This window comes from Vombatus ursinus, unplaced genomic scaffold (genome assembly GCF_900497805.2).
Source record: "Vombatus ursinus unplaced genomic scaffold, bare-nosed wombat genome assembly UNPS02014863.1, whole genome shotgun sequence".
NCBI lineage: Eukaryota > Metazoa > Chordata > Mammalia > Diprotodontia > Vombatidae > Vombatus > Vombatus ursinus.
The window spans coordinates 12,334,113-12,357,254 of record NW_020954641.1 but is presented as its reverse complement, the minus strand read 5'-3'; the positions used below and the strand labels follow the sequence as shown (position 1 = coordinate 12,357,254).

General features: G+C 45.2%; 1 protein-coding gene across 1 annotated transcript in view; it reads left to right on the top strand.

Moving 5' to 3' along the window:
- Positions 1 to 17,477: 17,477 nt before the first annotated feature.
- The window catches only part of WWC1 (WW and C2 domain containing 1), a 152,135-nt gene continuing 146,470 nt past the window's right edge, over positions 17,478 to 23,142 (top strand). The window contains exon 1 of the mRNA XM_027842045.1: positions 17,478 to 17,629. Within this exon, the coding sequence (XP_027697846.1) occupies positions 17,511 to 17,629 (119 nt within the window). The 5' untranslated portion in view covers positions 17,478 to 17,510. The remainder of the gene's footprint in view (positions 17,630 to 23,142) is intronic.

Sequence of the window (23,142 nt, the reverse complement as noted above, 5' to 3'; positions counted from 1 at the left end):
TGCTTATTAATCCTAAAGAAACTGAAACTTAACTAACTTTTTCAATTCACCAAACTTTACTTTGAAATACAAACTTTGCGAAGGATTCCTAATAATCCAGCTTTTCCCCTCAAATACAGAATAAACTTTTGAACTTTATCTTCTTGACTCAAAAAGACATCTTTCCAACTGGCCCCTGCTCCCCTAGCCCCACACTTTGTCTTGAAGGGCGAGGAGTCCAAGGACTGACACATCCCTTTAACTTTTGAAATTTTAACCTTTTTGTCTTTTCTGCCTGTACTAACTAGAGTCCCAGGGTCACAAACAGCTGTCTGAGTCACAGAAAACAAAGTAGCCAGCAGAGTCAAGGGGGAGGAAATGCCCAGTTGATTTTTCCTTGACCCAGCTGCAGTCAGCTAGTCCCCAGGCACAAGTCAGGAGGGGACGGGGGAGAGGGGGTGGGGAGAGACAACCTGCCTGCCCCAGTCAGGAGCTGGGCTCCTTGAAGCAGAAGCAACCCAAGACCATAAGGCAGTGCTGTGGAGAGAGCATAGTCATAGAGAGATTCCAGACTTGGCACTAGATTTAGCTCATTCTTCCTGCCATACCAGAGCATCGAAAAAAGATTGGAGAAGTGAATGAGTGGGGAGCAGAGGAAAGAAGTAGGGCTACTACAATAGCCAGGGGTCTTCTAAACCTGGGAAAATCACCCCTACCCCAAAATGGGCTTTCTGTCCCAAGAGAAGCAAGCCATAGAGGCTAGTGGCAAATCAAGTGTGCCTGGGTATACTTGGCACACCTTAAATGCACACCTAGGTCACACATTAATTTATTTGCACCTCCTGGTGAGGTTCCTAAGTCTTCTTGTGATGGAATGGAGAGTCCTTCCATGGAATCACATCTCACTGTTTGCCCTTCACATTTCCATATGTAATGCCAAAAGAGGAGTTATGACCTCCTGGTCATGGGAGTGCCTGGTCCCATTCATTAGTTAGAACCTTAGGCATATGGCTGCCAATCAATTTCTGTCTATCATACAGACTATTCAACCCCAGAGGCTATTCCAGAGTACTTGCCAAGCTCCCCATGCCTCTCAGTGCAGCTGATGCCACTCTCCCTTTGGCTGTGTCCTTTCGTGGGTAATTTTGCCAATTCATCTATCAGACCCATGCCAGCCCTCATCCAAGGAGCATCTCGCTTTTCCCCACCCTCACTTTGTTTCCATTAAGGTATTTAATGGATGAACATGTATTTATTAAGTGCCTACTATATATCAGTCATAGTGCTAGGTGCCGGAGGTACAAGGACAAAGATTCAACAATCTCTGCCCTCAAGGAGCTTATTTTCTACTGGGAAAGAGACCCATTTTAGGGGGAGGGATGGAGACATAAGGAATAAAATTAAATCAGCATAAGTGTACCTTTCTTGCACCTTCTTCATCCCAAGATCTTCCTTCAGCCCCTCCATTAAACCTCCAGGGACAGGCAAGGTGGAAGTGCAAATGTTCAGCTCCTCAGTGTTCGTGGTACTGAGGCAGCAGAATGGTTTGCCCAAGCTTTTCACTCGTGACAAAACATCTGCCATAGATCAATGATTTTATATAGGACCTTCAGGGCTCTCGAGGGGTAGCCCCGCCATGGCAAACTGTTTGGCTTTCGCTCTCTACTAAAGCAACCCTGGGAAGAAAAGGTCCTGGCTCCCACAAGCAGGTTACCATTTTTCTGACCTCACGGCCCCCACTTACCTTTGGCTTCGTTGATCAGTCACACAGCTGTGTGTGCTTCTTGGCCCTACTCACCTTCCAGGCATTTTGTAAATGGGCCACAGGTGTTGCACAGAATCTGGGACCAGGCACAGGAGCCCCACTGGTCAAAGGGCTTCTTGTTTGTAAATGAGTGATTGAGAAGAGGAAACTCTGCTGGGTCCCCTCGTGCAGTCAAGGAGGCATATCCACTGACAAATCAGACTCTGGGGAGGGATAACACTCTGTGAGTGTGTGTGTGTGTGTGTGTGTGTGTGTGGAGCGGTAGAACTGAAGGAATATGGGAAGGTAGACATTACAATGTATAGGGGGAAGGTGTTAGTATGTATGTATCAAATGCATAAAATGTGAGGGGTACAGGGAGGGTTGGGAGGAGGGTCAGGTATGACACAAGCATTTTGTATGATTACAGGGGATTCAATACACAATGTGTGTCCCTGGAGGCATAACATAATGTATATTTGTGTATGTGGAGGTAAGCACTCTGAGTGTGTATGTGTTTGTAAAGATAAAAGGGGAGGTGGGGGGGGCAGAGAGAGAGAGAGTTTATAAAATGCAGTATGTTGGGAGGAGATTTAACACTGTGTGTGTCTGAGTGAAAAATGTGGTTAATTGTGTGTGTGTTTGTATGTGTCTATGTGTGTGAATATGTGGAAAGAGAAAAGGATAATACACAACAGAATTTGTGGAGAGCTAATGCAGTATATTAGAGGAAAGTATAACAATTAGTGGATTTTAAGAGGTGTGTGTGTGTGTGTATGTGTGTGTGTGTGTGTGTGTGTGCGCGTGCATGCACACAAGGGAGAGAGCTATAACACACAGTGGGGATGTAGGGAAATATAATGAACAGCTTGTGGATTTATTTTCCACATTGGTGCTCCCCTTGAAGGACATGGCAAGGAGAACGAGACAAAGGAACGTCACCTGCTTGTTGAATTTGGCAACACTGGGCACTCTGGGGCAGCAGCCACCTGCTCTGTTGATGTAGGCACACACACTCACACCTGATGGGCACAGAGCATTGTCACACATATACACAGACCCAGCATCCTAGCCTCTGGGCAGGGATGGCATCTAAGGCAGGAGGCCTTCAAGGCCAACCTCATGGCAAGAAGCAATTCTTACTCCTATAACGTGAGGTTGGGATTGGAGAACAGGAAAGTCAAACTCAGGGAGCCTGAGTCTACTGTTTGCCTCCATTCTGAGCAATAGAACTTGGCCCTTGGATTCTGTGGGATGTTTATGCCTTTTGACTTTTCAATCCAGTCTCTATGCTTCTACTATTTTCCATATCCTACTTGAACATCATGATCAGGAGCCTTGCAAAGGAAGTCAGATTGAAAGGAATATAATCCTGAAATGAGGAGTACATTGCCTGAGCCCAGAGTCATAATTAGGCCAAGGCAAATAGAGCTTTGTCCCAGAGCACCAACATATGGGGAAGGAAGGAAGGAATCCCCACATCTTTCTTCCCAGTCCTCCACTAGCCAAGCAGCACAAACCGATCCCAGGCTACTATGGTCTTATCACCATGGCACCCCTCTCCTGTGGTCTGGTCTTCTCTGCAATCCTTGTGGGTCAGCATCTCTGGAATACTGGCCATTTCCTCCATGGATATAACTTCACCCATGGTTAGACTGTCCTTTGTGCCACAGGCAAAGGAATTGACCCCATAGGCACACTAATTCTTAGAAATGTTTGTGCCTGGACCATTCAGTCAAGGATGCAACAGAGGCTTAAGTCAATCAATATGCATTTATTAAGCACTTAACTATGTGACAGACACCGTCTGTCTAGACTCTGAGGGTACAAAGGCAAAACCAACACATTCCCTGCCTTCAAGGAACTGACGTTCTATTAGGGAAAACGTGTACGAATATGTAAATAGATATAAAATATATACAAAGTGAAAATGTGGTAATTTACAGGGGGATGGGGATTAAGGAAATGCCTCACTTCGGAGATGGTGTCTGAGCTGAGCCTTGAAGGAAGCCAGGGATCCTAAGAGATGATGATTCCGAGGCAGTGCATTCCAGGCATGCATGCACAGGAGACGACCTCTCCTCTGGTCTCGTTTTGTTTCTCTCCCAGAGAGCTCTGAAGCACAGATTGTTATCTTGGTCATGCCTCCTCTATTATTCACCAGAGGATGCAGCACAGATGGAGGAGCTTCCACACCACCTGGAGGGAGGACCGGTGGGAGTTCCCAGGCTGTGCTACCAGCGCAAGGACTGTTTCAGTTCAAACTCCAGGGAATGGAAAGTCTGTGCAGGTTCATTCTGAGGGTAAGGAAAGTTTGCCCACCCCCCACTCTCAGCTCACCCAAGCATCCCTCAGTATTTTCTCAGCATTCACTGATAGGATTTTGTTGAACCTTGTACCTCAGGGGCCTTCCTGTTACTTGTTAATTTGTTAATTACAGTTCTAATGACAGTTCAGGTTCTCTTCTGTCTCTAGGGGGTGCTTGAGTGGGGATACATAGGGCCTAGAGACCTTAGGTGATAGAATCTTCTACACTCCCCATCCTAGGGTTTCTCTGTCCTGGGAAATATAGTCATTTCTTTTTTTTTTTTTTTTTTTGGTTAGGCGATGGGGTTAAGTGACACGCTCAGGGTCACACAGCTAGTAAGTGTTATGTGTCTGAGGCTGGATTTAAACTTAGGTCCTCCTGAATCCAGGGCCGGTGCTCTATCCACTGTGCCACCTAGTTGCCCCTTGTCTTAGGAAATATAGAAGGACTCTGAACCAGGCCCTGGGTTAATGTGAAAGTATCTGGGGCCAAACAGGGAGACCCATGGGAAAAGTGACCTTTATGCAAGTGAGAATGGGGAAAGGGGGGGGAGGGAAAAAGGGGAAAAAAAGAAAGTCACATGATAACTTTATCATATGTTCAAAAGGAATAGCACGTTGTACACAATAGATTTTCGGTTTCATGTGCAATCATCTTTTTCTATTCTGTTATAGAAATGCTTATTTTATTAAGTTCAGAATAAAATAAAAAATTTTCAAAGAATGCTGTTTGCTTCTTTGGTGGTTCAAGGAAACATATTTTGAGGTCACCCAGCCTTTGTATGCATGGGACATCATTGTAGGGAACAAGGAAGGGGGTTAAACCTCTGAAATGGGATGTTGGGAGAGATAAAGTTTACTTTTCTGTCCAGGGCGGCCATTTCCAGATACAACTCTAGCTTTGCAAAGGCAGTCAGGCAAACCCCTTTAGCCACCCCCCATACTCAGTCAGGAATATGCCAGGAACAGCCAAGCCAGAATCAAGGAAGGTTCATACTGAGAAATTGTGAGAGAGAAGGTAAATTGGGACCTGGTTATAAAAAGCCTGAAATGCCAGCTAAAAGGTTCAGAACTGATTCTTTGATAGTACTGGGGAGTCATTCAAGACTTCTGAGCAGGAGACCACAGAATCACTTCAGATACCATCTAGTCCTACCCTTTCATTTTACAGATGAGGAAACTGAGGCCGAGAGAAATTAAGTGACTTGGCCAAGTCACACAGTAAGCGGCAGAGGCAGGATTTAAAGTTGGGTCATTTACTCTGAATTCACTGCTCTGACTGGATTTCAACCTGATTCCCTGACCCTGGCAGAATTGTAGGATGGATGTAGAATGAAAAGAATTAGGAAAGGGGATGCTGAAGGGGGGAGTGCTATTGAAAATAAAGATGAGAAATGCAAATTAAAACAACTCTGAGGTACCACCTCACACCTATCAAATTGGCTAATATGACAAAAGAGGAAAATAATAAATGTTGGAGAAGATGTGGGAAAATTGGAACATTAATGCATTGTTGGTGGAGTTGTGAACTGATCCAGCCATTTTGGAGAGCAATTTGGAACTATGCCCAAAGAGCTATAAAACTGTGCATACCCTTTGATCCAGCAATACTACAACTGGGTCTGTATCTCAAAGAGATCATTAAAAAAATGGAAAAGGACCCACATGTACAAAAAACATTTATAGCAGCTCTTTTTGTGGTGGCAAAGAACTGGAAATTGAAAGAAGGGATGCCCATCAATTGGGGAATGGTTAAACAAGTTTTGGTATATGAATGTAATGGAATACTATTGTGCTATAAGAAATGATGAGCAGGCAGATTTCAGAAAAACCTGGAAAGACATGGACTGATGCTGAGTGAAGCGAGCAGAACCAGGAGAACATTGTATACAGTAACAGCAACATTTTTCGATGACTAACTTTGATAGACTTAGCTCTTCTCAGCAATACAATGATCTAAGACAATTTCAAAAGATTCATGATGAAAAATGCTATCCACATCCACAGAAAGAACTATGGAGTCTGAATGTAGATCAAAGCATACTATTTTCTCTCTTTTTCCTCTCTCGTATTTTTTCCCTTTTGTTCTTTCACAACATGACTAATGTGGAAATATGTTTAATATGACTGTACATGTATAGCTGATATCAGATTGCACGTCATCTTGGGAAGGGGGAAGGAGAGGGAGAGAGGGAGAAAAAAATTTGGAACTCAAAATCTTATAAAAGTGAATGTTGAAAACTATCTTTACATGTAATTGGAAAAAATAAAATACTATTAAGTAGAAGAAAAAAAGAGAAGAAAGATGAGAGGTTCATATTTGTAGTGTGATACTTTACCAATTCAGGGTGACTTTCAGGACCTACGCTGCTGGACAGTAGAGAGTCAATTCCTTTTGATAAACATTTAATAAGTGCCTACTGTGTGCCATGCACTGTACTGGGTGCTAGGGATACAGAGACCAAAATAAAACCAGTCTTTGGCTCTCAGGGAGCTTAATTCAAATCTCTTTGTATTGACCCAAGTTGTGGTGATGGAAGGAAACAAGCATTTATTAAGCACCTACAATGTGCCAGGCACTATTTAAAGCAGATCTCACAACTCAGGAAGATAGGTGCTGTTATGACCCCCATTTTACCAGGAAAGAAACTGTGGCAGACTGAGGTTGTGACTTGCCCAGGGTCACATAGCTAGTAAGCATCTGAGACCAGATTTGAATTCAGAATCTTCCTGACTCCAGGCGCTGGGTTCTATCCATAATATAATCATATAATGCATTTCCTCTGCACTACCACAAAGCCTCTAGAGAGGGCTCTGTTCAAGTGGCTGTGTATATATGAGTTCATGGTCAGAATACTTTAGATATGCTTCTGAGTCACTCTCTTTGCTTAATAGTCTTTGCCAGAGGCTACATTTGGCTAGTTTTTCAGTCTTATCCAGAGGGAAGAGGCAAGGATTCAGGACACCCAAGTTCCAGTCTCACCTTTGCGTGGAATTGCTATGTCATCTTAAGCCAATCATTTAATCTCTCAGGGCTTCCTCAGCTTCCCTAACTGTTAAATGAGGGGACTTTAGCAGTTGTGAGGGGCCAGGTAAGGACTATCCATGCTGATACATCTCTATGCTGGAGTTTAATTTAAGCACTTGGGTACCATGGCAATGAGAATTCTATAAATACCAGAGAGATGGCTTCATTACAGCTGGTCTACTGGTTACTTTGCTAACTACCCCACCCCCTTCTTCCATCAAATCTTGGCTTGTGCAGGTTGGAGGAGACTAGAGCAGAGAAAGCTGTTTTGCAAAAACTCCCCCTTTTTCTTTTTTCTTTCTTTTTCCAAACCTTCCTCCCCACCCCCAACTTAACTAACCATACCTGATGAAAGATAAGGTTAAATGCCCCCATCCTGACCAAATAGGACACCAAATACTCATAGGTCAGGGCTGGACTGTTGTCCAGCCTCAAATGCCACTTTGATTCCAAAGCAGGATGAGTCTTATCCAGAAAATATAGCATGACTTAATTACCAGCAAACAGGACAGGCAAATGTGGAGAAACCAAGCCTCCCAACCCTTCTCTCAGTGTTGCTCAGTCCACTGCATCTGCTTTATAAATGAGGCTGGCAAAGGTCAAGGGCAGCTAGGTGTTTCAGTGGGTAGAGTTCTAGGCCTGGAGTCAGGAAGAGTCAGACACTTACTAGCTGTATGACCCTGGGCAAGTCACTTACCCTTGCTGGCTTCAGTTTCTTGTCTATAAAATGAGCTGGAGAAGGAAATGACAAACCATTCTTGTATCTTTGCCAAGAAAACCCCAAATGGGGTCACAAAGAGTGGAACATGACTGAAAAACAGATGAACAACAAAAGGCAAAGGATTCCACAACTAGTGAGCCTCAGATGCAGGATTCAAACCCAGATCTACTTGATTCTCAGTTCAGCACCCTAGCCACTATATCATACTGCCTTTTATGGAAAGGAGATGAATAGGAGATCATGAAGAATAAAGTTGGCCCGTGCTCTGTCCTATTGAGTTCCTTAAGAGGGATTCATAGGTCCTTTCATCCTAGCAAAAGTCAGATACCCTTGGCTTCCTTCTCTCCCCTAGCTTCCTCTATCTCCCTCCTTCCACTCACAATACTCCCCCCACACAAGAAAGCACAAGCCCAGCTGTGATGGGCTCTGAGCTTGCTGAGGGGAAGCTGCAAGTAACCTCCTATTTGCCTGAAGTGTGAAGAATGCACCTGGTCCTGTTTCTCCGGAGATCAGCATCTTCCCTGCAGGTGTAAATGAACAGAAGGGCAGAGATGACTTGGAGAACAGACAAGAATGCAGAAGAAACCAGCATCATCCTCCCTCAAAAGCACAGAAACTCCAAGATCAGCATATATGAGCCAGAGTGTAAGGAGGGAATCTGGAGGTTCCTGAAGTAGAGAGGAGAATTGGTTGGTGGAAGCATGTCCTTGGTGCATGACAAATTAGGGAGATTTTCCAGGGTTGCATATTTTGGAGGAAGGTAGGGTACCCAACTGCAGACATTTGGAACCAAGGACCTCAAGTGAGTAAAGAAGTGAACTAAATAGCCTTCTCTATGCCCCTAAAGGTAGCCTTCCTTCAGCAGGTACCAAAAAATGACCTGAGGGTAACATTCAGTGGTTTTTTTGGTTGTGTCTGACTCTTTGTGACCCCATTTGGGGTTTTGTTGGCAAAGATACTGGAGTGGTTTGCCATTCCCTTCTTCAGTTCATTTTATAGAGGAGGAAACTGAGGCAAACAGGGTTGAGTGACTTGCCCAGGTTCACACAACTAGTAAGTGTCTGAGGTCATATTTGAACTCAGAAGATAAATCTTCCTGACTCCAGGCCTGGCTCTATCCGCTGTATTACCTAGCTGTTCAAGGGTAACATACAAAAAATTTGATTAGAGTAATTTAAGTACCTATTATTGAAAAACAAAGAGGGAAGGAGGGAGAGGAGAAGGGGAGGAGGGGAGATTAGTCTCAGAGAGATACAAACATAGACTAGAAGCCCTCACTGTGTTTACAATCTAACAGAAAAAATAAGATGATAAAGACTATTTTCACTTTCCAGAAGAGACCACTGAATCTCCTATAAATAGTAAGCACCCCTAGTGCATTTACAAGATTGTTATATTTCCTCCCCAAATCTATTTACATGCATTTGAACAAAAACACATCTATTGCATTGTGCCGGCCGCGCTGTGCACTCTCCTCCTATAAGGAGCAGGCTGCCAGAGTCATGCTTACCAGTCTTCAGGTACTACCCGGATAAACACACAGAGACGAGCCAACCAGGAGGTGCCAACACCCGAGCTTTATTCAGAGGCCATCACAGCAAGGCCAAGCAGGAAGGCCATAGCAAGAGAGCAGGAGCAAAGAGAGCGCGTGCTCCGACCAGGACCGCTCCTTAAGTACCTACTTAGCCCCTCCTCCTCAGCCCGCCTACTAGTCATTGATTGTAGGGTCAGATACCGGAAGGGGATGTCTGAGTTTAGTGCACCAAGGGAGAGGAAGTGATGCAGGAGGGTAGGACCAGATACAGGAAGGAGGCGTCTGGGATTAGACAAAGAGAGAGCACGTGACCTAGGAAGTCAGGCCCAGATACCGGGAGGAGGCGTCTGGGGTCAGTGCTACACAAAGGGAAGGTACGTGACCCAGGAAGTCAGGAAGGACACAGGAAGGAGGCGTCTGGGGTTGACGTTGCACTTAGGGAGGGGACTAAGCAAAGGGAACTCGTCCTCTGCCATCCCACTCCCACGTGGCACAGCCCCCTGCCTCAGGAGTGCAAGCTCCGACTACTTCCTTGAATTCTGTTCCTTCCCCAGCTTCATAGCACTGCCCACTGCCTCAGGAGCGTGAGCTCCGGTTACTTCTCCGTATCCAGCCCATCCCAGTTCACCACAACTCCGCCTACCACAGCCCCTGCCTCAGGAGCATGAGCTCCGGTTACTTCCCAATACCCAGTTCCTACCCCATCTTGCCACAACCTCCACCCGGCAGCAGCCAACATCAGACAATCCCTCACATTGCATAAAGCAAGAACACCTATAATCATGCACAGAAACTAATTAGAGTTCTGCTGTGTGGTACAGATATCTAGTCAAAATATAGGATTCAAATATGGGTTGTGCTGATTAATAACTGTGTGACCTTGGATGAGTTATTTCACTTCTATGGGTTGTGATTTTCTCCTCTGTAAGATGAAAGGATAAGACTAGATGATCTATGATCTTTTGTCAGACCCTGATTCCTGGAATTGGAATCAGAAAGACCTGGGTTCAAATCCCACCTCAGACTTATTAGCTGTGTGAATCTATTTGTGAACCTTCATTAACCACAACAATCAGTTTTGTCATCTGAAAAATGCAAAGAATAATAGCATTTACCTCATGGGGCTGTTGGTCAAGTAGCCTGAGTTCTCATCCCAACTCTGTCACCAACTAGTTACATCATCTTAGAAAAGTCATTTATTGTCCCTGAAGGGATTGGACTATATGGTCCATAAGGTTTCTCTTTATGACTTGCATATTTTCTCTTCATAAAAGAATCAGGAAGCAGCTCAGCCTCTAGTCATGCATAATTAGTGGAAAGGAAAAAGCAACTTATTGGTTCAAACATGGGAAGCTAACTGTAAGGGTGTTATTGGAAATGCACAAGAGACATCATGAGCCAGGGAGGAACAGACACTGAGTAGGAGGGGAGAAGAGAAAACTCCCTAGCAGAGATTACTTCAGCTTCTGCTTTCTTGAGGAATGCAGATATTAACGGAAATAGGCTATGGTTTGACAGATATATTCCATTATTTAAGCTTTCTCTCTTCTCTTCTCTTTCTCCACAAAATGTACTATCCTCCCCCAGGATCTTGATGAAGTGTTTAAATGTGAAATGGCCTCTTCTCTACTGAAGAACAGACTTAAAGTACAGACTTAAACGGGAATCCCTTTCAAAGGTGCCAGACAGTAGGTGGAGACAGTATAGAAAGAACCTTGGACATAGAGGGCAGTGTAGTGGATAGTGTGCTGGACTGAGAAGGGACCTTAGAAGCTACTTAGACTAACCTCTTTGTTTTACAGAAAAAGAAACTGAGGCCCAGAGAGCTTATGTGCATTTCCCAAGGTCATATAGGTTAAAAAAAAAAAAGGCAGAGAAGATAAGACTTGAGCTCAGAGCTTCTTGGTACAAATCCAACAATCTTTCTACTGCACTTAGGCCTGAGTTCCATGTCAGTCTTGTTGCACAAGTCATTTCCCTTCTTTGATGTTCAGTTTCCTCAACTGTGAAATGGGTTCCTGAAAACTTAGACTACCTCAGTGGATTTTGCTGAAAGCAAATAAGCTAGTGTTATGTGAAGTATTTCATAATGATAAAGTATTCTATCATTGTCAGAGATTGTTCTTATTATTGCTCTATAGGGGCCAATTGATTCAAGTCATCCACCTTTCTCTATTAATTACCCTGGGCAGGACTGTTGCTTATTTCAAATGCTGACTTGTTCAATTTCTCCACCAACTCAGCGGGAAGGCAGGTAGACCTACCATGCCGAGGAGGAACGAGGGGAGGGGCCACCAGCTCTCTGCTCCTGTCCAGATTCCTGCGGCTCAATCACCTGTGGAATGATGTCCAATGCTGCGTATCATGTGGGCTGGCTGGTTTCACCTTTCATCTCTTTCATATATGCCTGCAACAATGGTGTGCAGGTTCACAGAATACCTAGCGATGATTCACACAGCCATCTTGTGGGTTCACAGGGCAGCAACCAGCCAGTCATCTGTTTCATTACCTCATGCTGTTCCTTATTTTTGATAACACAGGACTGCTTTGTAGTGAGGGAGGTGGGGAGCTAAGGAATAGTACCAGGGGAAATAGGGAGAAGAGTGATAATGAATCAATTCTTGCTCCTGTATTTCTCCCTCCCACCCACGATTCAGAAGGTAGACATCTTTGAAACAAATGGGCGCCTAAGGGAAGGTTAACATTTGGCTATTGCATTAGAACTACCCCTGTATAACCTACCTTTCTGGGCACATTTTACACTACTCCATTTCACTCACTCTAATGTCAAACCAAACTGAACTTCTTGCTCTCACTCACATACAGCACCACTCCACCTCCCATCCCTTTTTATCTGTCCCCTCATGGCCAGAATATACTCTATCCTCCCCTCCATCTCTTAGAATCCTTGGTCAAATCAATAAGCATTTATTAAGCACCTAAGCGCTAGACACCATGCCAAGCACTGGAGATAAGAAGAAAAGCAAAAGACATTCCCTGATCTCAAAGATCTCATGGTCTAATGGGAGAGACACAACATACAACCATGTTACAAACATAGTTTGTATATTTACAGGTACCTGAGGCAGCTAGGCAATAGACAGAGTACTGAGCCTGAAATTAAAAAAAAAACCGGAGTTCAAATCTGGTCTCAAAGACTTACTAGTTGTGTGACCAGTTGTGTGCAAGTCATTTAACCTTTGTTTGCCTCAGTTGTTTCAACTCTAAAATGGAAATAATAGCACCTACCTCCCAGGGTGGTGAAGATCTGATGAGATAAAGTGCTTACACAGTGTCATTAATAAATGCTTGGTTCCTTCCCTACGTACAAGCAAAATATAGACAGGATAAGTTCTAGATAACCACAGAAGGAAGACATGATCTTTTTTGGGGGGGGGGGTGAGGCAAGTGGGGTTATGTGACTTGCCCAGGGGTCACACAGCTAGTAAGTGTCATGTGTCTGAGACTGGATTTGAACTCAGGTCCTCCTGACTCCAAGGCTGGAGCTTTATCCACTGAGCCACCTAGCTGCCCCAGGAAGACACAATCTTTAAGGGGGAGCAGGAAATGCTCCTTACAGAAGGTGAGATCTTAGCATATTCCCAATGATGAGCTTGAAGGAAGCCGGAGGAGCCAGGAGATGGAAATGGAGGCGGGAGAGAATTCCTAGTTTCCTTTGAAGTTCGAAGTTCAGCTCCAATACCACTTCCTACAGGAGACCTTTCCTGATGTCTCCAGCTGCCAATGCCTCCTCCCCTAAATCACACTGTATTTATTTCATATTAACATCTCTTATATACATATTGTCTCCTCCTTCCCCACCTCTTCTTCCCCCCCTCCAAAAAAAAAAAAAGTCCTTTGAAGGCAGATCTTTCATTTCTTTTGTCTTTTTATACCTAGAGCCTAGGGTTTGGCACCTAGTAATAAATACTTATTGATTGATTGACAATCAAAACTAACAAGAAAAACTATCTATTGCCTAACAAGACAAAGTAAAGTTACTTATGAATGAGATTATTACATATAGCAAAGCTGTATGGTGGGAATATCAAAATCTCTAAGGAACCCAAATGACAATGGAATGACACATGGCAGGCACAAGTAGGTGATAGCATATTCCCAGTGGTGACGTATAGGCAGGAAACAGTGTAAGGGGTATCACTGAGCAATCGTATGCTCGGAAAAGGCAGTGGGCCAGTCAGGTGCCAGGGATGGTATCACCTGTAGAACTGACGACAGATAGATTGACTGACAGAGAGCTCGACTGGTACCCATGAAATATGAAAAGACCTAAAGAAAGGCTTCTAGCATACTAATAGCTAATCCTCTGTGGAGGATCTATGGAAGGATTTGGCACATGTTTGTTAAGCACCTCCCATGTGCCAGGAACTGTGATCTTATCTATGGAGTATTCTCTCCAATACTTTCCTGTATAACTTGCCTTTCTGGACCACAACCCATACAAGTCTGCCTATTCTATACTGTTCTTGTCCATGTCCTCTGATACATTCAACACACAGTATACATCCAACAATCTAGGAAACAGAAAAACAGCATAGTCCTTGCCCTCAGAAAGCTTACTGGAAGAACATGGAAGATAATCACTTAGGGTGAGATGAGATGTACTCTAATGTCCTTCCGGCCTTGGTCCTAAGGCATGGATGGGTAGAGATACTCATGGGTAGAGAGAGAAGTCACATGGATGACATCACAGTTCTATAGAAGCATATCTCACACAAGCATTCAGAATTTTAACAAAGGGGTGTATGGAGGGAGGAAGGGTAGCACTTGGAAATTTTGCTGTACTTAAAGGCACACAAAATCTTCTAGATGTCTAGTGGACTTAAAGCATAAGCTATGTCTATTAGAGTGTGACCTATCAATCACTACCTGTGGAAACAGTGGTTGAAAAACAAATCCTTTCCCCTTTGCAGAGGTGAGGGACAATGGATGTAGAATGTTGTGTGTGCTGTCAGACATAAGTGATACATTGATTTGTTTTGCTGAAATATTTTTTTTCTTGTTTAAATTTTGTTAGCTGGGATGTTTCACTGAATGGGGAGAGGAAGGGATGTCTTCAGAAATTATGATATAAAAGCAAGATAGCAATAAAAATAAGGATAAAAATAAACGATTAGTAAAACTGATCATGGTTAATCCAACTTGGTCATGATGATATTGCTCAAATATTTGAATGTATCTGTGATCTTTCAATAATATATCTCATACCCCATCCATAACTTGCCCATCTTATGCTATTCTCCACATCTATCCATGCATTCACCACTGGTTGTCTATTCAATGTGCTGGGAACCTTTCTCTCTTTCTATTGACATGCTAAGGAAACATAACACCGCAGCACATAGACTGTCCAGAAAAATATTTTACCTTCTTATTCTTTTTTTTTCATTTTATTTCACTTTCTTCATTTGTAGAATTCCAATCACACCTGTAGCATCTATCTCACAGGATAGTTGTGTTGTTGTGAGATTGGAATGAGATTAGGGTGTTCTAAAACTCCAAACAGTTTTAAGTTATTAAAGTGTATGAGAGAGTATCTTTAAAGTGGCATATTAATATTAATTCTTATTTTACCATGACTCTCTTCTTAATATTCTTGTTCAATCTACCTACATAATGCTAATAATTAACATTTATATAGCACTTTTTAAAAATCTCATTCTGTCATTATGGCAACCTTGGGAGTTATTATCCCCATTTTACAAATTTAGGAATGAGGTAGATAAAGGTTAAGTCACTTGCCCAGGGTCGCACATTAACTACCTAAGGCAGGACCTGATTGTTTTTGAAAAGAGAGGTTTGGAAGTGAATGGAGGGAACAGAGGAAGGATTGTCCACCAGAGAGAAGTGATGCATGTCTGTGGGGACTTAGGAGAAATCTGAACTGTTTAGGATGTGGAGAGAAACACTTGAAGCCTAAGACCTTGGATATTCAGTCTTAAAGCTTGACATCCTTTGTCCTGCTACCTTTTGGGAAGGGTTTCAGACAATACAACCAGGCTTTTGTGACGTTAAAGTGACACTTTGGGAAGGGAGGGAGAGAGAGAGAGAAGAGGAGAAGAAGAAGAAGAAGAAGAAGAAGAAGAAGAAGAAGAAGAAGAAGAAGAAGAAGAAGAAGAAGAAGAAGAGAAAGAGAGTGTTAAGTGTCCCACAGTGGGAGAAGCTGAAGGACAAGGGTAGATTTAGAGTTTATCAGACTTAGGTTGCCATCTCTACCATTTACTGTGGTGGTCTTGGGCAAGACATTTCATGTCTCTGGGTTTCAGTTTTCTCATCTATCTGATCCCTTCCAACTCTGAATCTATGATCTTGTTGACATGTAAGTCAAATACAGGGGATAGGTTTGGTATAGTAGGAACATCTTGTAGACATGAGAGACCTGGGAACCCTGAAAGGAATGTTAGATTCATTCCTTCCCTCAATTCATGCTGACTGAGAGGCCACAAAGAGTTGAGTGCTATGTGATTTAAGAAATAGAATAGAGAATAGGCCTCACTCCTTACAATCTAACATGTCAAGATAAGTCAACCAAGAATAAAATGGTTATGGTTAGCCAGCAACCTAAACGTCATACAAGATATGTGTGAACATGAAGCCATTTACATACTTTTTGTTCATTAAGGAAGGATACCTGGAAGATGTGAAACACAGAGAGCTTTCTGAAATACAAAGAAAAGAAAAGAGAGAACAGGGTGAACTGGAAAAAGTTATATTAGGGGAATTGAGTGAAAGGGCCACAGATAGATTAGAGGAACAGATTGATAAGGCAAGGGCAGAATCTGACAAAACACCATAGGATTGTGGAGTAGAGCTAGAAGAGAACTCAGAAGCCATCTAACGCTCTTGATTCACAGAAGAAAAAGTTAAAGCTCAGAAAGGTTACCAGATTTGTCCACCACCACATAGGTGAAAGATTTTAACCCAGGTTCTCTCATTTTCAGGAATGCTAGAATTTCTCCATTTGGGGACTGATGACTACTTTTACATGATAAATATTAAAGGTATGAGAGCGTTGGCCAAGTTTGCCACAAGGTAGGAGGAGTGAGGTTGGTATGTGGGGGAAATTGGATTGCGCTGAAAGCAGATCACTATTTGTCCCAACCTCTAGAATCCAGTCACCGGTTCAGATACCAAGCCACGGCAAGAGAAACCTTGTTTGCAGTTTCTCACTCATCTATGTGAAGAAAGTAGAGTATAGAGCCAAGGATAATGAGGTCAGTTCCTAGGGAGAATCGATCCCCGAGGGTTAGCCCCCAGATTAATGTCGGCTCTGGAGGTCTTGCCATATGGCCGAAGTCCCAAGGAATTAGGCCAGTGGCGTCCTGGCTCCCGGCTTTGCTTGGGAGCCAAGGGAACCCAGGCGTCCTGCGCCCCGCCTCCAGGGCTCGCTGTTTCCGGGGCAGCGCGGTTACCTGCATTACAGCGGCAGCACCTGGCGGAGGCGGGGGCAGCAGGAGAGTCACTGCCGTGACCGCCGCAGAAACAAGAGGAGGGGACAGAGGCGGGAGAGCCGAGCGGAGGACAGAGGAAGCGCGGAGCCCGGAGCTGGGAGCGCAGCGCCTGGAGGCTCGCGCTCGCTCTCTGGCTACAGCGTTAGCGCCCGCTCCCGCTCAGTGCTGCCGGATCCGGGGAGCCCGCAGCTGGCGAGAAGCTCCCTCCTCCCCTCCGCACCCCCCTCCCCACTACACTTACACACGCGCGCACGCTCTGCACAGCTTCTCCTGCCGGGGAGCGGAGCGGCACATGGGAGAGGGAGGCAGAGGACTGCGGTGAGCCGAGACCGGAGGAGGCGGAGCGGAGCCCCGGTGCCCGGGCCGGGGCCGCAGGGCCGAATGGACAGCGCCGCAGCCCCGGCCGGCCCCCCCTGCCCCCGTTAGCGCCGCCCCCCTCTCCGTCCCCCCTCGGCGCTCGGTGCCCGCGTGCCGGTGCCGGCTGCGCCCCGGCCATCCAGGACTCAGCCCCCACCCCACCCCGGCCGCCGCCTCCGCCCCGGGTTGTGCCGCAAGAGCGGGCGCGCTGCCCTTGGGCCGGAGCCACCGCGGCCGCCGCTCCCCCCGCCGGGCCCGACCATGGTGCCCCGACTGTTGGATGGGCCCGAACAGCCCTGCCGGCGCCGCTGAGCCCCGGGCCCCCCCAGCCGGGAGCTGCATGGGGGAGCGCGGACCGGCACGGGAAGATGCCGAGGAAGGAGCTGCCCCTGCCCGAGGGCTGGGAGGAGGCCCGGGACTTTGATGGCAAGGTTTACTACATCGACCACATCAGTCGCACCACCAGCTGGATCGACCCGCGGGACAGGTAGGACGTGGGAGAGGAAAGGGAAGGAGGAGGAGGCGGGAGAATCGCCTTCACTCCGCCTTGAGTGCCCTACCCATGGACACCCCTCACACCCCACCTCCAGTCCCACTCCGCAGGGGAAGAGGGGGAGGGGAGCGGCGTGTTGGGTAAGGAGAGGTTGGGGTATTAGAGGGGCAGGTGTCTGACTTCCTCTTCAGAGAGCATATTAGAGCTGGAAGAGACTTTAGGAATCAGCTAGCCCAGCCCCTCCTTTTATCGATAAGATTTGTGCCTTTAAAAAATTTGCTTTGATGTTTTGGCGGGTGCGTCTGTGTGTGTGTGTGTGTGTGTGTGTGTGTGTTGGGGGGTAAGGGACGGCTTCCACCATCTTCATATTTAGCAGACCACATCTACCCTTTGGCCAAGCACCTGCTCCTGAGAGCCCTCCCTGGGTTTTCCAAGACTTAGGGGATGCTCAGATGTCTGGGGTTGCCAGTGATAATTTCCAGTGAAAGGTAAAAAAACTCTGCTTCTCTCATACAGAGGAGCTCTTTCACCTTAAGAATTGCAGGGGATGACTGTTGAGGGGGGAGGGTATCTTAACTGTCCTAGACTTCTTCTAGGCCACTCACTTCACAACCTTGTACACACACCCCTCCCATCTACCGGATTGTAGGGCAAGAAGCCTATTCCTCCAAGGAAACATCAGTGAGTGCACCTGTTTGGACTACAGGGCCTTTTCTGGGAAAGTAGCTAGTTGTAGTTCAAGAGTGCCCCCACCTATCTTGTCCCAGTGTTTTCCCCTGCCCCCAGAACCACCTGAGCAAGTAAAAATGCAAGGCTTGGAGAAAAGAAAGGAGGGACTCGGCAGACTAGATATCCTTAGAAACACAACAGGGCCTTTTAGAGCTAGAGTTTCTAAAGAGTTTGGTTCTTCAACATCTGGAGTGTTTGGAGGAATGGGGCCTAGGAAAAAGTCAGTACTCAGAGGAAGTAGATGGATAAGGTGTTGGTCTGGAAGGTGGGGAAGGACTAAGAATAGAAGGGAAGAACTGGAATTGAATCGGTAAAGAAGCCTTAGGCCTTAGAGAGCTGAGAACTGTGCAATTATCACACACTCAAGTGGTCTTCAAAGGCTCCCATAAAGGAATTTGGGGGGGGTAGGGGAAAGGGGAGGCAACCAGTGAACTGAAGGGAAGCAGAAATGACAGGAAGATGAGTGAGAGGGAAGGCAATGAGGGAGGGTGGGGAAACCCAGATAGCCTGCAACCTGGGCTAAGCAGCTTGCCTCACCAAGAATGTCACAGCTACTTGGAAGCTGTTATAATGTTAATGGAGGTAAGAGGCCTCTCTTGTACCCATTGTGATCATTTCCTCCTCCTCCTCCTCTTTCTTCCCACTCTAGAACTTCTCACCCCATGCTTCTGCACAAGGAGGAGCAGGGATATATATGTCCTGGTACTGGTAGGCACAACAATTTCCTCCTCTACCGGGCAGCACTCTGTACTTATTTTTTAAAGGAGATAATATTTGTAAAGTGCTTGGAACAGTATCTGACACATAATAAGCACTTAATAAAATACCTATTCTCTTACCTTCCCCTTTTCTGCTAGAAGGCAAAGTATGAGAAGGCCCAAGGGGCTCCCCATTCACTGTTTCTCACTTTTAAGAATCCTGGCCAAATCACTGCTTTTTTTTGGTTCCAGTTTCCCCAATAAAGAGCAATCTTTGAAAGTATCCAATCTTAAATGCCCCTATCTATCCTTGGTACTGTGATCTACAAAGTACAAAGACCCATGGGGATGATATAAGTTGGATTCCTCATAGCTGGTATGAGTGCCTTATGGCCTTCAGGTACCTATAAAATGAGGTCCCTAGAAAAACCTGTAAGGAAGAGGTACCAGGAATCCAAGACAAGAATGCACAAAGATGTGAGTTGGAGACTCAACACTCTTTCACTGGTGGCAATCCTGATGAATCCTTGCTCTTCTTTTCTCCTGGGTTTTCATAAGATCATAGGATCATAGATTTAGAGCTGGTAGGCCTAAGGAGGTTAGGTGACTTGTCCAGGGTCACACAGCTATTAAGTGTCTAACAGACAATCTGAACCCAGCTCTTCTGACTACAAGTTCAATGTCCTATCCACTGCCCCATGCTAGAAATGTGATATTTATTTCAGGTCCTATAGGATTCCAGATATAGAGCTACAAGGGACCTCAGACATCATCCAGCCCAACCCCATCATTTTACAGATGAGGAGACTGAGGCCCAAGAGAGATTAAATAATTTGTACAAGGTCACACAGGCTCTATGATGCTAGAGTCAGTACCCATTCCACTGTACACACTGCATGGTCACATATACCAGTGACACTGTTCCAGAATCATCAGACAGTCCAGCCGTGCCCCCAAACTTTTCTTTCCATGCCCTTTCAGAAAAAGCACAGGGTCCAAGATCTTCTGAACTTTCTTTTCCCCTGCTTACTTCCCAAAAGTATAGAGAACTCTCTCCAGATCCACCTAGGCATCCACATGTATATTCCTATGGTTCCAAGGCATTGAGAATCCCTAGGAATTCAAACCCTTGTTGCTCTCCCTCCTTTTACAAAAATACAAATATGCTCATTTGATTAGGGGTTGAACTGGGTAACCTCAAGCTCTCTTCCAGTTCTAGCATCCTATTAGTTCTATAATCTCCACCCCTTGGAGGCCCTGATACAAAACATTTCCTCTGGCAGAGTAGGCTAAGGAGAAGGGGGCTGATGTGGATTGCTCAGTATTATGAGATGGTGTTGGGTCTTTCTCTTGGTTTTTTGTGTGGATTCTAAGGCTTTAAGAATTTGGGATTGTGTTGACTCTGAATGCCATCTGATTTGGAAATATGTGGAATTTAGGGCAGTAGTGTGGGGCAGGAGAAAGAGCACTACCTCTGGAGTCAGAAGTTGTTGAGTAGTTTCAGTCATGTCTAACTCCTTGTGACACCCCCCCCCCCCCCCCCCGTTTTGGAGTTTTCTTGGCAAAGATAGTGTAGTGGTTTGCCATTTTCTTCTCTAGCCCATCTTATAGATGAGAAACTGAGGCAAACAGAGTTAAGTAATTTGTCCAGGGTCACACAGCTTAGGCCAGATTTGAACTCAGGAAGATGAGTCTTGCTGACTTCAGGCCAGGCACTCTATCTATTAGGCAACCTAGTTATCTTTGGAGTCAGAAGACCTGAGTTCAAATCCCAACTTTGGTGTTTATTTATTGCCTGGGTGGCTTTGGGCCACTCACCTAACCTCAAATTTACATTTGTAAAATGATGAGGGTTGGACTACATGGCCACTGAGGACTCTTCTACCTCTAAATCTGTGATCCTATGATGGGAGTGGGGGGTGGGGCATGGTACAGTGGGAAGAGCATTGGCTCTAGGGTCTGAGGATTTGGGTTTAAAACCCATCCCTGAGGTTTATTCTCTGTGTGACTAGGAGAGTCATTTTTACCCTGTTGGGCCTCAGTTTCATTATCTGTAAAATGAGGGGGCTGGACTACATGAGACCTCCCAACTCTAGGTCTATTGTCCTTTGACCTTTTCTTGCCGACCTGCATACTGGGGTTCTAGTCTATGATACAGTCAAGTTATTTCCCTTTTCTGACTCTCAGTTTCCTCCTATGTAAAAAGAAAGGTTTGGGGCAGTGTGATGGATCAAAAAGAATACTGGATTTGGAGTGAAAAGATCCTGATACAAACCCTAGTGCTGCCACTTAACATCTTCATGAACTGGCACAAGTCGTCTCTTGGCCTCAGTTTCTTCATCTGTAAGATGGGATGGGGAGAAGCTGGGCTAGATGCTTTCCAAGGTCCCTTTCCAAAAGACTATATCAGCTTTTAGTGATCAGGGATTGTCCCTGCCTCCCCTTTGCATTCCCCGGCACCTAGCATAATGCCTTGCACACAGTAAGCATTTAATAAATGGTTGTCAAATTCGAGCTCCAGATTGAGGCTTCTATAGCGAAGTAACTCTAAAGGCTCGTCTAGCTTTAAAATCCTGTGCTCTTCTAAGAACTTTGCATCTCTGCAGACCTCCTGACATCGGGGCTGGATGGAGGGTGCAGGGCTGTGGGGAGGAGGAGGCGTGCCTCCAAGTTTAACAAAGCTAAATGCAGTACAGTTCCTTCTTAGAGGGGGTAAGATCCTGCCAAGGTAATTACATGTCTAAAACTAGTTAATGCTTTAAAACGAGATGATTTTCTTTTCTTCTCTGGCAATTGTATTATTTTTTTTTTTTTGCCCTGGCTTTTTCCTTACTCGATTAGAAGATGCCCACACATCCCTCCATCTAGGGAAGTTATGTCGAATGATCGTTTATTTAGTTAGAAAAGTAATTTCTTAGCCGTGGTGGGGAGAACAGACTCTCTAGTTACCAGCTTGAAAGAATGTCTTGGCACATTCCTCCCTCTGGGGGTAAAGCTGTTTTGTGTGCTGTCCTGCGGATGGAGGGAGGCTGCTGGGGGTAGGGAATCCGATTTAAGGCTTCCCTTTCACTAGGGGAGTTGAAGAGCAGCCAGGCAGCCATGCCTGCCAGCTTTCCCCCTTCTCTGAGAGGAAGACTGGGAGGTTGAAATTCCTGCAGATGGTTGTCCGAACAACCTTAGAGAGCCAAATGTGCAGCTCGAATTCCCTGCCCACTAGGCTAAAGGCTCCGACATTACCACAAGTCACCATTGATGAAAGGGTCAAGCCCAGGATCCTGTTGGGTCATCTGGGACCAGGTTCTGCCAGCCTGCCATTCACAGGGCCCAGGAGCCGTTCTCATCTTGCAGAATAACTCGGCCTTCTTCAAGCAGCAAACAAGGACCAGGCCAGGGTTACCTGATACCATATTGTAGTGGGGAAAAAATCGATCTCAAGGCACTTAGAAGACCTTGGTTCAAGTCTTGGCCCTAGTACAAAATAGCCGTGTGACTTTGGGCAAGTCACTGAACATCAAATCTTCAATTTTCTCATCTGTTAAAATACAAGGTAGGGGGCAGCATGTGGAACTAGGAGCAAATGGCTTCTAAAGTCCCTTCTAGCTCTCACAGTCTTTGGTACGTATAGTTTAGTGAGGTTCAGGAACAGATACAAATTATCATTCTCTAAGAAAAAAGTGGATCATTTGAGCAAGCTCTACTAGGAAAGATTTCTTAAACCCCAGTCCTATTCTAACTAGATATTCCTATGTTTTAAAAAAAATTTTTTTAAAGGGCAAAAAAGTGCCACACCCTCTCTGTATCCTGTTTGCAAGAAAAGTAAATAGAGGTTCAGTTCTGCCTCAGTTTCCTCACCTGTAAAATGGAGATAATAATAGCACCTAGGGAGAATCAAATAAGATAATCATTGTAAACTGATTAGCACAGTGCCTGGCACATAATAAGCACTATATAAATGTTAGCTATCATCATCATCATCACCATCATCATTATTACCATGAGATAATTTCTGTCATTGCCTAGCCAATTCTGCCATGACATGGAATAGGCCACACCTGGCCTTCTAGGTTTTTGGGTGTAGCC